Consider the following 17,575-nt stretch of genomic DNA (forward strand, 5'->3'; position numbering starts at 1 on the left):
AAGGGTGAAATTCGCCAACGACCCAAAAGTTCAATCAGGCTAGCGTTTGTCAGGGATCCTGTTTTGGCACCAATCTTTGCTACTACATGCTCTCTTTTGACAGCCAATCAAACTGCATTTGACTTTGTTATTGATTTCCTTTGGGTTCTTCATCAGCCCCTTCCATCTCAAGGGGTATCCCTGCTTGAATTTTGTCAATACATGTGGCATCAAATTGTTGTGAAAATGGAATTTTTGGGAGGGGCTGGTAGGATTACTATTGTCATTGACAAGCCAAAATTTCTGCCTCCCCCTAGGCAATTGCTTCATTCAGTGAGGCAAAAGAAATTTGGTGTCGAAAGCAAGTCATCTTATCAGGTTCCGTCACCGTCTGAGGAAATGCCTCTTGGCAAAGAGTATGCCTGTGCCTTGGCAACACCAGATTTCAAAGCAGGCCTGATAGAGTTTGCTGCTGAGACATTCATGCAGTTAGCTAAGGAAGAGCTTCATGTTGGACAGTCTGTTTTGATTGACTCTCCGTCTTTTGAGCAACCATTGTTGGTGTCACCTGGGGGTAGGTGTGAGAAATTACCCAAAACCAGAAAGGGGAAGGGGATCAAGGTGTTTGGTACCACTCTTGTAAGAGCTCCTTTTCTGCAGTAATAGTGTTTGCTCATGATACGGACATCTGGATGGATGGACTGGCATTAGATGAGCTGGGATATTTTTCTGACAAGTTGGTATATGTTGAGCTAAGACCAAATTCAGAATTTGTTACCATAAGTGGAATATCAAGTGTTATGAAATCTCACCCTAATTTGCCAAATCTGTCACACCCTGTTGCATGTCTTCTCGCGGTGTACACTCTCAGTGGTACTGACTACGTAAGCTCATTTTTTGGAGTGTCACATCATGGTGCTGTAAAACGGTTTTTGAACAATATTTCTTTTATTTGTTCTGACCAAGAGTTAGTTCTATTTGAAATGAGGGAAGATGGCTATTTCGAATTCTGTTCCTTGTCATTGCCTGCGTGTATTAAGTTTATAATGTGTTTGTACTAAGTCTGTCTTTTCCAGTCAGTCTGCATACAGCTTAGCTCTGGCTCTCAAAGATGTTCCTATCCCTCATGAGCTTGCAGTAGTTTTGCAGTGGTTAGGATATGCTGTATCAGAGAACATGACCGTATCAACAGTCCGGCAGTGGGTTGATTTATTGGGACGCCTGAAATTTCATGATAGTAGTGGAGGTCAGAATCATGAAGCCAATATGATCCCATCCTTGCCCGCATTGCACCAGCATGTACTGCGTGCAGAGTATGCCATCCGGTTGGTATATGAGAGTCGAGAGGAGACTTCATCCTTCCTTTCGTATACTGGCTTTGGCTGGTTGATAGATGAAGGTGGTTCTATTTCTGTTTTGTAGGATACCAGGTATGATCAGATTTTAATAAATGTTTCCTACAAACGCACCTGTCAGACAGGTTGCAGTGGGAGCACAGGAGGATGCAGAAGTTGTTTCCAGCAATGTAGGCCTTGTACCACTAGATGCAGATGCAGAGGCCACTGTAGAAATCCTCACAACAGACATGGCGTGTGCCCTAAATGCAAAGAAACTGTAAGAGAGGATGACTTGCAGTTAGGTTGGTCTGATGTTGCTGTCATTTCGTTCGATTCAATACCCACACCCTCTGATATCGATGCTTGTGCATCACTACCACTTCAGGTTCATGCCCATGCTGATGATACAGATAGCAACAGCTCAGACACTGATTTAGATTTGGAATGGGATAATGGACTGTCAGAAACTGCATTAAGCCTACATGGGCAAACCCTTCGTCTGCCCGAGCATTTTCCCTCCTATGGGGACATGGACCAGAGTGAACTTCAGGCAGACATTTCTGATGTCAGTGACGATGAAGAGGACTGAGGAACTATGAAGGTATTGTGAAAACTGCTTTGCTGTTGTGTGTTATAAATTCTCTGAATAATATATAATGTACTCGATATAAATGGCACTTTGGTTGTTTCAAGTATGTATTACCACCCATGTAGTAGTTTACGTTATTGTAAATTATAGTTCAAAACGTCTGAAAAGGTAATTTGGCTCATCCCTATTGGCAGTGTCTTCAGATCTCTCTGTGTGTGTATGTAGGTGGAGTTACACTGGTCAAGAAGTGCCTCTTTCTGTTCTCATTAGGTGCTCACTGGTAGCCTAATTGCCAAGTCGACGTCTGTGTCAGACCAATATCTCTATACTCACTTGGCCATCTGCATGCTGTAATTGCAACGGCGTATCGTACTAGTTTGTTGCAATAGCAGTTTGCGTATACTGTATTAGAAATTTCTAGCACAGTAAATGACAGACTACTATGCCTTACCGTCGACATCCATATTTGTACTGTACTTGTGTGATTAGTATCTCTGCAAGCAGTTGGTATATCGTATTTGCACTTACGCGTTGCGGTACATCTGTAAGGACATCTCGTGTATAGGTCTATTTGAGTTTGCAGGATAGTCACAACAACCGGACCTCTGGGGGCCCATGTACCGGTCAGATAGTGGAGGCTTCTGTTCGACTGGAGCTACAATGTAGGGCAAAGCTCTGCCGTCATAGAAATACGTGTGCGTGGTTGAACCTCTAGCTCGTCTTGTTATCCGGGTCTACTGCATGCGTATACGGGACCTGTTCGAACATAAATTCTGTGGTTGTTTGGTAGACTGGTAGGTGACGTAATACTAGCTTGTCAGCGTGAATCACTCTCGGGAATTGGCAAAGCCAATCAGCAGACCTTTGGCACATCAACAATGGGTGACGTAACAATCCCGAGCATTATGGCAGAAAAGCCGAGGGGTCGAAGATGGGGCAGTTGTCGTCGAGGACGCGGATGGCGGGACCGTGCAACGAGGCGATTTGCCGTTCCAACTCGTTTTCTGGACGGACGCGGACAACAACAGGCACGTTCGCTTGAGAAGCGTCGCCGGACATTCTAGGCGGTGCGATCAGTTCAAAAGTGTCGCGCGGAATTTCTATTGGTTGGTGTCGGAACGTTGATTCTCGTATACGAAATCGTTGCGCGCGCTCTGGTGTGGAAGTTCGAGGCTACGCAACTTGTGGCTTCAGAGTCTGGGATCATCGCAGCCTTTTCTTGTCCTTGTGGCCCCTTGGCCGCTAGCTAGCTCCGGATTCTGTCATCACCATCTTGGTCATCTTTGGAATTGTTGTTATCATTTCTTCTGACTTGCGTGCCTTGTGCCTGATGACTGCAGCTGGCGAGAGTGGAAGAGGCGGGGTAGGCCAATCTTGTAGCGTGTCAAGCAGAAGCGCCATGTTTCCTAGTTGTTTAACAGTGTGTTGTGTTGACAACCACATTAATTAACTATTCGTTTGATGGAAAACCATGGCATTCTAGTAATTTGTAGGCTGAAGCCATTTTGAAAAGTGACAGGTGTGAAGCACTGCACATGCCCACCACACTTTCCCGGCCATGGCGGACGTTCTTGCTCTGGAAGTAAAAAGTAAAACATGGGGATTGGTTTTGCGGTGTGATTAATCAAGCCGTCCAAACTTGAGGACCATGCTACGCCAGTGTGTAGAGTCTAGCTTCATATTTGTAGTGTGCAAGTCTCATGTTTCTTACTATTGTGAGACTCTAGTTACTTGCTTTGCAGTGATATATAATAGTTGGATGTCTAAAATATATGTCAACAACGTCTTCCTGGGGGAGAAACGTTTTGAGTAGTTCCACTGGTCTTAGGACATTCTAAGGCCAAACTGGTCAGAAGGAAGGTCCTAGTTTGATGAGCTGTCAAAACGAGCAATGGATGAGTTTGAAAAACCAAAAAGTTCATTCAAGAGCCAATGGTGGGAAGGACTAGCAGTATAATTGCAAAGTGCATTTCGAAAGTAATATACAGATAGGTTGACGGTTTGATCAGACAATGTGATGAGTACAGTACTATAGTGTAGTTGTTTGGGACCGAATGGCCTAGACTATTTTTGCTTCAGTTGTTTGTAATAGACCTAGGCAAGGAGACTAGAAAATATTACTAGTGAACTTTTGGAGTTGTAGCTACTTTATGTAGAAATTTTTGTAACAAATATAGTAGATATGAATGATAAACAGACAAACACACACACAGACCAACACTCGATTGATGTGCATTTTCTAGCTTCGTAGTGTCTGTGTTTTTGCCTGTCGTGGAACTGCACCAATATCTGGTGTGATATGACAAATCCATGGTTGACCAGATGGACCAGGTCCACCTGCAATCACATCATCCATGCAGATCTATTCTTACTAACAAGTTTATTTGAATTGCTACATTTGCCAAGAGCGTTTCTGCTTTTCTGGAAACTCTTATCGTTAGAAGTGTCCAGCAACTTTAATTTTTAGCTTTATGCACAATCAGTTTTGATTTTAGATTTTGTGCACCCCGTGCTATACGTGGGTTGCTATGCAAACGGCAGATGTAGAATTAAAAGTCTCAGCCGCTAACATGTATGTTTTAATAGTTAAAAAATTAATTATTGCATGCGTAAGTGCATGGATGCCTTTGCAGATATGAATAATTATCACCTAATTATTTCTTGTAGTTAGTAATGGCTGAAGTTTCGGGGGGGAGTGGGACACTTGCGTTACCAGGATTTCTCGTAGCTGCGTCAGACTCAATGCTCTCTGTCTGAAATCAAAGCATGCTAACTTGCCATAGAATGTGATGATTTAGTCAAGTAGCAAGCTTTTTGTCTCCTAGTTGCTACCATTAGTATGCGTAACTCACGTGACTATGCGAGCTCTCTTGCTCACGCGAGACTAAAATTTGAGATCGCACTTGTCTTGTGAGGTTTCGCTGACAGCGTTTGGTATACGTGGTCAAGGTAATGTCTGCTCGAGCTCTACGTCTCACTTGAATTGCAAACGTTTCCATTTCGTAGCTACGCGTGTGATCACCCAACATGTCGTCCGAGTCAAAGACCGACTGGGAACGATTTGTTACGCCCAAATTGCCGGAACTTGTGAAAAAGCTAAAACCATCGTCACTGCTGGAAGAATTACGTGCTAACGACCTCATATCTGCTGAAGATTGCAATACTTTGCGACATGGCTGTTCGACGGAGGAGGAGCGCTCTCGAAAATTGTTATATGATATGTTGCCTTACAAGGGAGACGATGTTGTCGATCGCTTTCGACAAATCCTCCTGAAAGTTCAAGGACAAGCACATATTGCCAAAGAAGTTTTGCAGGTGAATATCGTGCCCAAGTCTTCTACTGAAGAAGTAGAGAAAACGCTAAAGCAGAAAGGTACTAAAGAATTTGAAGCACCCAAACTCACTAGTACATTGTCAGAGACGGCGGGGTCTCACTGGGACCAGCTGAAGCCTCGTCATCCGGACCTCATCAAGGAGCTGCGCCCTAGTCTGTTCTTGGATGAACTTCGGGCAGACGGTTTACTTACACGAGAAGAATCTCTACAGCTACAGCAAGAGTCATTGAGTGAAGCTGCTCGATCAGACATTCTTGTAAGTACAATTCTTCCACAGAAGGGAAAAGGATCATTTGAAGCATTTTGTAAAATTTTGAATAATGAGGAGAAACAAAAGCATGTTGTTAGTAAAATTTTGAAAGTTTCAAGTGAGGCCTTGCTGTCGGTTCATATCAGTGAGTCTCCAATCATTACCAAACAGACTGTTGAATCTGAAGATCATGGCAAGATTAGCTCATCCAGAAAACAAAGTCGTGTGGAACCAACACCAGACATGGAATCTCTTTCAACCAAGTCTAAAAATCTGCGTGTTGATGAGACGATTCGAAGTGCAACGTTTACATTTAGAAAGGAAGACGAGGAGCGTATCAAGCCTTGGGAAAATCTTCTTATAGCTATGTGTCAGCAATGTTTTAAAATGTTAGAAGATGACGTCATATTTTTATATTGCCTTCCATCAGTTGGTCAAAAGGTTACATTCTATGGTGACGTAGATTACAAGCTTGCTGTATTTCAGCTGGATGATGTTGCCCCAAGTTTGATTTCGAAGCACAAAAGTCGGCTAATTTCACACATTGCTGGTTTTCTCAAAGTGAAGAAAAATCTCATTCATTACCTAGAAGTACTTGATGGTTCAGCTCTTGTTCTCTTTCGTATTGAAATGAGTGCCTACGTGAGACTTCTAGCTGCTCCAGCAATGGAAGCACAATGTATTGCATTTTATCAGACATTGAAACAAACGTTTCCGAAGTTAGTTGCTGTCAAGTTCAAGTTAGGTGGTTTGCCTACTATACCACTGACAAATGCAGGAATCAAGATTCAAGGTGTTATGTCTAAGGAAGGTAGGAAAGTTTGGTGTGTGTGTGTGTGTGTGTGTGTGTGTGTGTGTGTGTGTGTGTGTGTGTGTGTGTGTGTGTGTGTGTACGTGCGTTCTTGCGTGTCTCTCTCTCTCTCTCTCAGAAACGGTAGCGTACATATAGGCTAAAGTGAAATAACTACAGGTAATCAAACTACGATAACTCTAGGTTCTAATTACAAGAAAAGGAACAGAAAAATTTACGTAAAGTCTACGCCAAACTGGCCAACAGTAACTGTATTACAAGCGTTTGGCCTTGATGGCTTCTGTCTTCCGATGATGGTATTGACCTTGTTGGACAGGATCCTTGCATTACCTCTGTGTGTGTGTGTGTGTGTGTGTGTGTGTGTGTGTGTGTGTGTGTGTGTGTGTGTGTGTGTGTGTGTGTGTGTGTGTGTGTGTGTGTGTGTGTGTGTGTGTGTGTGTGTGTGTGTCTACATTGCAAGTTTATTACTACAGTTAAAACGGTTTGTGACTGCTGTGTTTAGGGAGCTCAATTAGAATATGGATGCTGAACAAGAGGATGTTGTTGTCATTGTCAACTATTGCTTCAGTATATATTCTTGTTCTGATTTGTTTGCAAAATATATTTAAAATATTAAGTTTTGTTTGTATTACTTGTACAGCAATCTAGATGTATTGAGAAACAGGTGGATTGCTTGTTTCCAACTGTTGATGCTTTAAGTGATGATCTTCGTCCAAAGAAGTTTGAGAATGAGGTGATCAGTGCTGTGTGTCGTTGTGAATATTTAGAATGATGTAGATCTGTTTGTATAGCTACAAGTTCTAACGTTTCGTAGAGAGTTCTTGGAAGAGACGAACAAACAGAACATTGTAGTGATGGATGCTCTTGGAAACAACAGACCTGACACTGCATGGCAGGTTATAGCAATGAATGTTGTTTATATATTAACCAACGAGTTGAAATACTCATCTCATTGTATGAACATGTAGGAAATATCAGAACGTGACGGTTCGGTTACTGCTTGCTTTACTAGAATGAAAGTGAGAGAGACGACTGTTGCAAGTGATGTATATGTATGTTTTAGTATACACTTCAGCAGTGGTATAAGTCATTTGTAGTGTACGTAATATCCTTTATGCGTTTTTGTTAGCACAAGCTTGATGAGATTAGAGGTATTAGAAAGGACATAGAGTTGAGATTATCACAGAGACCACAAGTACAACGTCTTTCCTGACACTTTTTTGTTACTTGCTATGTAATGGAATTGTTTTGTTTAGTTGCAAGAGTTAACTGCTTACAGTTACTCATTACAAGAAAGATTGGAAGCAATAACAACTAGTCTGACTCTTCTCAAGAAACAGAAAGAACTGAAACAAATTGCTACCTATTCTGAAGAGAAAATCAAGGAAAAAATAGGAATGAAAGAAGAAGCAAATTCTGCTGCAGAGCATACAGCTAGTGACCTTGGTAAGGATAGAAGTGACTGCAAACTCCAATGTTGTTTTGACTGCTGACATTATAATGAATTTTATAGAAATATTGAAACAGAAAGAGGTTACTCAGGTCTCTGATGTTAGTCAAAGATACAAAACAGGTTAGTTATTGGTTGGTACGTTTATATGCAATTGCAAAAATACTGTCTTATTAAACATAAATTTTATTGCCAGCCTATAATTTATACATAGCAGTTTGACGCAGTGTCCACAGTAGACCAGAATGGATCGTGATCTAATTGGTTTAGCGAGCGTCCACACTGCACTTTGAAAATGATACCTTCACCACCTTTTTGTATTACGTGACTAATGACCAATGTGTATGTGTGGGTTCTTTGCTTGTGGAAAGCTTTGATACAGTGACGTATGGTGAGAGAGAACGAAGATAAACGAGGAGGGTTAGATGTTCCGACTACACTGACTCGTAGTGTACGTGAAGATAATTAACACTCACTATTTTTAATTGGATTTAACGATTGTGATCGAAACCACATCCTGATGATTGGATTTATTACTATTGGAACTTGATCAGATCGCGATCCAGTTACAAGTGTGGACAGGGCTGTAATATTTGCAACAGGTTAGTTTAAGCAACAAGTAGGTTAATAGTAAATTGATTTTTAATTTTTTACAAAGCTTATTAAAGAATTTAATGAGGTATCCACTCGATATCACATCTGTGTATGTTGTATTATTGAACATTGTGGTTCATTTTGCTAGGTATGTAAGTAACTATTCCCTGCATAAGCACTTCTCCCTAGGTCCGCTTATACCAGTTAGCTGATCTCCCAGTTTTTCTCCCTGGAAAATTAATTAAGGTATCGACACAAATTTTCATGATAAAATTTGGTTATTGGGCTGAGAAAACACAAACTCATGGATAATTCGTTCTCCGTGTATGTAACCAAACAACACGTCTTATCTATAAACACAGACACTTTAAAAACGTCTTGCTTTTATCAACATTGTTGGTAATAAAGGGCACTCTTCATGCACGTGCGTACTGTCCGAGATCATCCAGGAATGGACATTGTAAATTTGGTGAAGATTTGTTGTTCAGTTCACACACACACACACACACACACACACACACACACACACACACACACACACACACGCACACACACACACACACACACACACACACACACACACAAACACACACACACACACACACACACACACACACACACACACACACACAACACTCACACACACGCATGCAAACACACACACACACACACACACACACACACACACACACACACACACACACACACACACACACACACACACACTCAACAGCTTTATCATTGGTATAGATAGATACATAGATACTTGATCACCCACTATCGTTTGTCTGTCTGTAATAATGTGCCAACCAACCCCACACCAATCACGGATTATTGCAAAACGCAGCAAGCAGGCCGAGTTCGACTGTCCGAGACGAACAGTTTAGTCAGATTTTCCCTAGATTGCTTGCGACGAACTGAAACGAAACTATGGTGGCTTAGAGTAAGATGAAACATTGTTTTCCCTGAGGTGCTGTAATGTATTTAGCTTAACACTCAACTTGACATTTAATTTTTATTATTACTAACTAGTAGTTGCCCATACAGGCAGGTTTGTTTTCTAATGAAAGCTCATTTACACAACACATTCTGCTATTTCATTGAATGGAATGCATTGTACTAGATGCAAACAAACACACTGCCGATAGGGCAGGTTCTGCTAGTCTAATATACTTACCGCTACACCACATCTGCCTTTCTAAGTGACAATTATCGGTGTTCTGTCTCTCTGCGGATTTACCCTATAACTATTTCTTTGATTCTTTCTACAACTTTTATTTTTAGCTAGAGTTCTAACTGCTGCGTTTAAACAAGAGAGGCTCTTATAGATAAGGGATATCTATTCTTGCTTATAATAGAAGTGTTTACACAACACAGTAGGATTGACACATTTTTTATTAAAAGAACAACACTTACCATACTGGTACGCATTTCACTGTTTGAGCCGACATGTGGTGAGACAGTAGCAGAGTAGTCTAAAGAAACGAAGAAGTACAATTTTTCTTCAAACTTTGAGCAATAGATCAATCTTGCTAGATTTGTTGGAATTTATTGAAATGTGTCATTTATTCGAGAGTAGGATTTATTTGATGAAATGCAATATTGGATTTGGAAGAATCCTTATTTTTCCTGACCTTTTTGATGAGTCGTTTGTTCGTGTTTGTGTTCTCGACGGCATATCTGCTTTTCTTTCTTCTTTGTCATTCCCCAGGTTTAATGGCTCTACTTCCTTTAGTATGGGTGTAGTCTGCTGGTGTTTCTTGCTCTTTCTTGTTACCGGTCAATGCCAGCTGATCTTCTTTCTGTCCTCTCATAGTCCTCAGTTTGTTAAGGTGTCTCGATCATGATTATTTTCTCTGGATTGTTGACCAGGGGCATAGCGTGATGTCTAGAAATCACAGTCCTCAGTTTGTTAAGGTGTCTCGATCATGATTATTTTCTCTGGATTGTTGACCAGGGGCATAGCGTGATGTCTAGAAATGGGGGGCTAAACTTCACAATGCTACAGGCCACGCCTATTTTTACAGACACGCCCATTTTCTTTTAATTCACTGATACGGTAGAATCAGTGGCAGATCCGGACTGGAAAAAGGGTGGTGTATATACTATGTACAGCTTTGGTCTTCACACATATTTACAGTCCACAATTTTATGACCACGCCTACAGATGATGGGGTTATAGGCCGGTGTAGCTCATGCCACGCTACGCTCCTGTGTTGAAAATATAGGATACAGTGGAGCCTCGCTATAGAAAACCTCCATATAACGAAACTAGTCTTTGTCCCGAACTCGTTTGTATGAGTTTCTCCATCTTGGGACCCTCAATGTAATGAACTTGCCTTTAGCGAAAACCTTGTTATGGCGTGGCTTCTTTTTATACACAAAACGTAGATAATTACATTATAACCTTGATATAATATAGTAGGTGGTGTGACTGTGCTCATTTCTGCAAAGCTGTTGGCTACGGCTACAAAGTGCAGTTGCCGCTGATGGTGCAGATCATAGAACTTGCTTACATCATTGGACACGATGAATTTAATTAATTTCTCGCAGTCAGATGTCGATTAGGCAGTTGGTCACAGCATGCCAGGCATGTCCTCTTGTACAGTATCATGTCAAGCAGAAATCTTTATCTGTGGAGAAACAGCTTGAAATCATCAGAGAGGTAGAGAAAAAGGACAGCAACAAATTTACTTGGCTGCTCGTTACAAAATTACTCCATCAACTCTTGCGACAATTTTTAGGAAACGGGATCCCATGTGATCCCTTCCTCCTTTGTAATAAATAATATTTGTTGCGTTGTATAGCCTTGCTTTCCTTCACCTTGCACAATGGATAACCCAAATTATTTCACTTATAACGAACGCTTGCTACAACAAGAGCTATCCGAGTGTCCCCTGCGATTCGTTATATCAAGGTTCCACTGTAGAGGCACTGCTTTACCAATGACTCTTTTTCTCTTATTCTTGTTGTTCGAGATAAAAATAGGGTCACCAGTTAGCAGTGGAATCAGTTCTTTGACTTTGTGGCATTTATCAAAGTCGGCTTTCTGCCTCTTGATTAGGCAGTTGTTTACTTGTTTCAGTGAAGTCCAAGACGGCTTACATGGCACTAAGCGTTGAGAGTTGGAATTGTAGTTTGCATCTGCCTTTTCATCCAATAGGGCTATATTCATTGGCTAGAGGCGTTGTACAAGAGACCAGTAATGCTCCGTAAGGAACTGGTGACTTTTTGATTAATTACGTTCTTTGCTGTTTTAAATCTCCTTTTTGCCTCACCGTTGCCCTGGAGATATCTAGTACTTGATGTTTTGTTGCTGAATTTGTATGATTAGGAAATGTCATGATAGCAAGATAGTAGAATTAAAGTCTATTATTAGAAGCTACCAAACTCTGGTATTCTGTGTCTTGCAACTTCAACTTCAACTTGCAATCAGTTTTCTTCCTCAAATTAGCAGCTCTTCCTGTACAGTAGCTTGCTTTGCATGGACCAATTATTGTCGAAAATTAGCTTTGATCTGGTTCTTGTCAAGCTACCCATGAGTGCAATATCATACAAAATTTAAGTGGTACTAAGCATTATGTACAACAAGATTCAAGAACATTAACAGTGTTTTTAGTAGGAATGGCTACACAAATCAGCAAAAGCAAATGGTTCAATACTGTACCAAATTGAGAGTTCCAGGACTAACTCACACTGTTTTATAATTTTGTACAATGGTGACTTAGTCATGGCACCTTCAATTTGTACAGTATTGAACTATCCACACTTGTTTGTTTGCTTTTGCTGATTTGTATAGTCATTCTTACTGAAGCATATTTTACAATGTTTTTGTATTGTTCATTCGCATGTACTGTACTAGGTGCTTGCAGCTTACAGGGTACGTGCCTCAGAATGAACCCAAACTACAGATAATGGGCATTTTCTTCATCTGAGTGAAACCACTGTGGTAGACGTTGCTCCTAACACTTCCCAATAATGTATGATGGGTGCACTTGATACTCACAGGGGCACTCTGCTGGTGTGCTCGATCTGCTATACCGCTAGATCTATAATTGCACAAGCTGTGACTTGAAGGTAAACTTTAAAATCACGATCAGTAATTAAATTGGAACGTCCTGCGTGACTCCGCCTAGACTAATGGACAAGCTTTAACAACCGTAAGTCGAGATTACACGAGCGTTACCAGTGAACGCATGCTAGACATTCCAAAGTTGTTACATGGTTGTTTACATCGAGTTGGTATTTCCGTCGAATGGGTCTTTTGCTACTTCTGATAAGACGACTACGATGCCCCTCGCTACGCCTAGGGTTAATGATGTAGACATCGCACCAGGTGGTGTACTCATTAGAGTACTAGCTAGGAGCTGCACCAAAGTAGAAAGTCCTGCTTGACCTCAATTTGTGTGTACTTAGTCTATTCGAACTATCAGCAACGCGGTACAGTGTAGTGTTGGTATGTAGGGTTGAGTCTGTGTTCAGATTTTCTGTAAGAGCAGGTATTGGTATCAACCATTTATGCTACTAAGCTGATTTCTATACCAAACCTCGGGGCTTGCAACGCAGCAGGTCCATTGTGTATTCTCTCCTCTCGAGGGACCGATCCCCACGTTAAGTTTGTTGATTACAGTAACCCTACATCTTCCACTTCAGTCAAACACAAGCCCACACCAGTCTTGTGTAGACTGTATGTGTCGTAGCTAAACTAGACGAAAACTACAGCCCGTTTCACAGTACGACGCTATCACGAGCGTCCTGGACGCTGACGATGAGCGAGCATCAGCGCCACACTGTGAACATGTCAGCGTCCTTGACGCTCGCAAGACGCTAGGTGAGCGTCACCGACGCTGGAATAGAGAAAAGTTCTAATCGAGCGTCCTAGCCGGAAGTGACCCAGCGTCCGATGACATCACGTGCTCATTTTCAACCAATCGAAAGTCAGTCAGAGCAACTAGACGTATCCGGGATATTCTTTTCGTTCAAATGGCATCGATCATTGATTCTTCGCTGGAAGTTTTCATTTAGTGTGTGCATCACTGTGTGGTATTCCCCATGCGTTTGGCAAGTTCAGTCAACAAACTACAAGTACCTAGGGATGAAATAGAATGCTTAGGACTACGACGCAACAGCAACAAAGCAAAATGTCGTCGTCCGTGTTTTTCGCGACTACCTTATACACACTTGGTTACTTTGCAGCGTCAGACCACTGTCGCAGTGTGTTTTTTGTGCGATGGACGCTCGTCAGACGCAATACTGTGAATGGTACAGCGCCAGCGTCTTCGCAGAAGAGGTCTATGTAACGAAATTAGAATGCTAGGGGCCATTTTCTCCCAGCAGACTTGACCCTCTGCTCTCACAGAAGATGAGGCTGGCGCAATAAAACTCAACGGTAATTAGCGTTAGCCTTCGCTCTACTGATCTACGAGGAGAAACACGCAGTAGGTTCAAGTATGTCAAGGAAGCGTAGACAATCTCTTCGAGAAACCTGCGTAGGCGGTCACGCTCCTTCCTTTTGTTCTCTAGTAAGTTCTACATCCACTTCAAATTTAGGTAGCAGTCCACTGTGTTCAGCTATGGCGATCAGCATGGCTTCTAGATCATGCCTCATGAGCCGCGATAGAGAATTTAGTATCCAGGAATGACGAAGGGGCGGTATATTGCGAAGGTCACGAGTCTACACTGTGCAGGGTGTAAACAACTTACGTACTACAGTACTAGCTACATCGTGTACATCATTGCGCTCAGGTGGAAGTGTAAGGCTCAATCAAAGCCATTCTGCACTTGTAACACTTCGGCCAGCCGTTGTTTGAAAGGGGGTTTGTCCGCTAGCTAAGATCTCTCCAAGAGAACCTCATATTTGAACCTTCTGAAGGTTTCTTTTCGTAGATTAATAGACCAAATGCTAACGCTAATTACCTTTGAGTTTCATTGCGCTAACATCGTCCTCTGTGAGAGGAAAGGGTCAAGTCTTCTGTGAGAAAAAACCGCGCCTAGCATCCTACTTTCGTTGCAACGAGCTCTTGTAAGGCCTTAAAACACTCGATCCCTCTATAGTTCCTATTCCCGTTTAGTTTTCGTGTAGTTTTCTTGCAAGATAACTGAGCTACGGGCGAAATTTATTTGGTGTAGGCCGAGCTTAGTGCCAATAACGTACAACCTGGCGATATCCCGCGTTTTCTCCGCTACCAAAGCGACTGTTAGCCTGAAATAGCGCAGCATGAAGTTTAACGTAAAGCCTACATTTTGAGATCAGGTTGTATTCCCTTTAATGTACAGAGAATATGCAAGTATACATTTAGGAGTAAACACTCTAGGAGAATGTGCAGCCCTTCTGTATTGTATGATGACAGTAACTATTAATTAAATGTATTAAAGCAAACGGAAAAGCGGTTTTTATTCAGTTTAAATTTATGGTATAGGTGCAAATACAATACAACATACAGGTTGGTGTTTGAAAGTTGTGATGAAAGGGAGAGTGGCCGGTCCACCTGCCCTCTACCAGCTCTTGCCAGTCTCCTTTGCAATACCAGTACATCTTGCCTTTGCTGCAAATACCTTTCAAGACGTGTTGAGTTGATCCAATTTTTGACGAATTGTTTCAGACATATTCACAAATCTTTAATTTGAACAACATACTCAATTTCCGTTAATTCTCTTGATATTCTACCTTGTCCAAAGCGCGAACTTGTCGTGACTGGAATTTTTTTTTCTCTATTGCAAAAGGCTGGTTCACAATATGCACCGGAGAGCAATCCGTTCCGTTCCGTCAAACCACATCAAAGGCGCCGCTGGAGACGGACGGCGGACGGATTGCTTGATTCTATTTTGTCCGATCCGTCGGAAGTTGAGGTACCGCAACAGGAAATGACTAGGTACTGGTACCCAATCAGCAAAATGCGAAACGTAATCATGCGGCACGGGAATGTTAATTATCAGAACGGGACGTACACGTATTGTGAACACGATGGAGAGCTGTCCGTCATGATCCGTCACGCTCCGTCACGTCTCCATCGCATCTTGTTAATCCTAGTTGATATCGTTATTGCTTTCCTAATCGTAATCGTGATCATATTTATTCCACACCCTGATCATTCAAAACAACCTATTTGCTGTACCAAAGAAACTCAAGCACAAGCACATGCAAAGCTCTAACCCAATCACAACTCACACTAACTGTACAAAACTAAATACAACCTACTATATGTAAATAGTGAGAATCATATGATCACACATCATGAGCACCTATCATGGCAAAAAGCTGTGACCGTCACACCCCAATTAATTATGACAACAGTCATGAAAGCTGAAAGCTGTTGGTTGGCAGTCTAGCTACTACTATATGGCTTGAGATTGCATGCTTTAAGACAGTATCTATAAACTTCAAGCGGTAAAATACATCACTTAATTTGTTAATTTGGAATACAGTTAAATATAGTACGACACAGAATCTGTGTCTACCACTGATGTGTACAATAGTACAATTGATCTATATTTCTTCTATTTTGCAAAGTTGTATTAATGACAAAGGCATGTTTAAATACATTGCTGTTTATTATTGTGATTGTGCAAAGTCTCTTGATAGGTGCTGCGGATGCATACACGTATATACTAACGATTATTAGTAATAAATTGATTAGCAAAAACAATATGTATTAGATATATAGATGATAGAAAATTGACAATAGACTACACAGAGAGTATTTACTTTCTCTGTTGCAGAAGTCAAATTTCCCCGTGAACTGGAAGCTTTGAATATTCCAATTTTTTGTGGACGACAGAGAGAACTGAACGAAATAGAAGCAAAGTTGTGGGGAGAGAAAGAGAAACGTTCAATCATGAGACGAATAAGAGCAAAGCTGTTGGCAGATACAGACAAAAGTTCAACCATGAGACAAATATTGGTAAAATGTTATGCCTTAATTAGTCTTTGATGAATTTAAATATGGTATAAATTATTTTTATTTTTGATAGTTTGTGTCAGGTAAGGGAGGAGTAGGAAAGACACGTCTCATAGCAAAATACGCTAAACAATGCAGAAGTTCTTACAAAGGTGGAATATATCTTTTTAACGCACAATCCATTCTGTCTTTCCATCAATCGCTCAAGATTAACGTGAGCCAGTTAATTCAAGTATGTAAACTATAAATATATTAATTGAAATTGTAACTAATTAACTAGATTGCTAACGTGACATACGAGAGATCAGCAGAATGGGATTTACTATCGGAGTACAACTTTTTCCTGCGACAGCTAGATAAAACTGGAAATGTTTTATTCGTGTACGACAGCTGCGACAAACTGGAAGTTATTGAAACTCTTTTACCGACACAAGCTAAACAGATTCATGTCATCGTGACGACGAGAACACGTGGCGGTCACGTGCTTCTAGATGCCAATCGTGACAGAGTCGTTCACGTCGATGTACTAGAACCGAATGACGCCGTCAAAGCTTTCGTGGAATGGAAAGGAAACGGAGAAAGAGTGCGTAGCGTCGACGACGATGTCAAAGAGAAGTCCGGATATGAAATTCTAGTTAATCTTCCACAGATTGGTCGCCTGCCGTTGGCTATTCGTCACGCTGGACTATATCTAAGGGAGAAGAAGATTAGTTGTGACGAATTCGGAGAATTGCTTGATAACAGAAAAGAAAAACTGAGAACGATAGGAAACGATGTCAAGGAAATTTTAAAATATTGCGGCTTGCAACATGTTGCCAACGCACTCGAAGAGGAAGGGATTGCGAATGTTGGAGACTTTGTCCGAGATGACTTATCCCGACTGCAAACGTCATTTCGCATAAGACCACATGAACTAGAACAGCTCGGACGAATTAAAGAGAGACTGAAGACAGCGACGGTTATGACGTGGGACATGCAGATTGAAGAGATAATGAAGAATTCAGACGCAACGATCAGCACAATACTTGAAATAGCTTCTCTGATAGACGGGAAAATGATTAGCAAACGTTTGCTGTTTAATATCGCTTTTAGTGAAGATGACTATGACTCAGGTAATGAGAGAAAGATGAATGATTTCATTTCTCTGTTGTCAAACGTTTCTCTTTTAACCGATGAAGTCGATTGCGGCATGCACGGTCTGGTGCAACAGAATGTCGTAGAAGCAATGATGAGAGAAGGAACATTTGCTCGTCGACTGCGCTTACTTTGCAAATGTTTTGTCGACATGCTGCCTCATTCATGGAACGGAGTTGTAAAAAGACTAAACGAGAA

The 17,575-nt window shown here is 41.4% G+C and overlaps 2 protein-coding genes and 1 long non-coding RNA gene across 3 annotated transcripts; all 3 read left to right on the plus strand.

Annotated features, from left to right (window-relative positions):
- The first annotated feature begins 5,404 nt into the window (after positions 1-5,404).
- Positions 5,405-6,575, plus strand: LOC134189251 (uncharacterized). The gene is made up of 3 exons (XM_062657490.1): positions 5,405-5,422; positions 5,518-6,301; positions 6,499-6,575. Exons 1-3 carry the CDS (start codon positions 5,405-5,407, stop codon positions 6,573-6,575), a joined length of 879 nt encoding a protein of 292 aa, XP_062513474.1.
- A 232-nt stretch (positions 6,576-6,807) lies between these two features.
- On the plus strand, positions 6,808-7,184 carry LOC134188669 (uncharacterized). Its single transcript, XR_009971371.1, has 3 exons — positions 6,808-6,868; positions 6,942-7,034; positions 7,093-7,184. It is a non-coding gene; the product is annotated as an uncharacterized LOC134188669 (long non-coding RNA).
- A 22-nt stretch (positions 7,185-7,206) lies between these two features.
- On the plus strand, positions 7,207-17,568 carry LOC134189253 (uncharacterized). The gene is made up of 9 exons (XM_062657491.1): positions 7,207-7,212; positions 7,270-7,353; positions 7,431-7,496; positions 7,558-7,747; positions 7,815-7,874; positions 16,065-16,246; positions 16,317-16,457; positions 16,524-17,517; positions 17,564-17,568. Exons 1-9 carry the CDS (start codon positions 7,207-7,209, stop codon positions 17,566-17,568), a joined length of 1,728 nt encoding a protein of 575 aa, XP_062513475.1.
- The last annotated feature ends 7 nt before the right edge of the window (positions 17,569-17,575 follow it).

Source organism: Corticium candelabrum, chromosome 13 (genome assembly GCF_963422355.1).
Source record: "Corticium candelabrum chromosome 13, ooCorCand1.1, whole genome shotgun sequence".
Lineage (NCBI taxonomy): Eukaryota > Metazoa > Porifera > Homoscleromorpha > Homosclerophorida > Plakinidae > Corticium > Corticium candelabrum.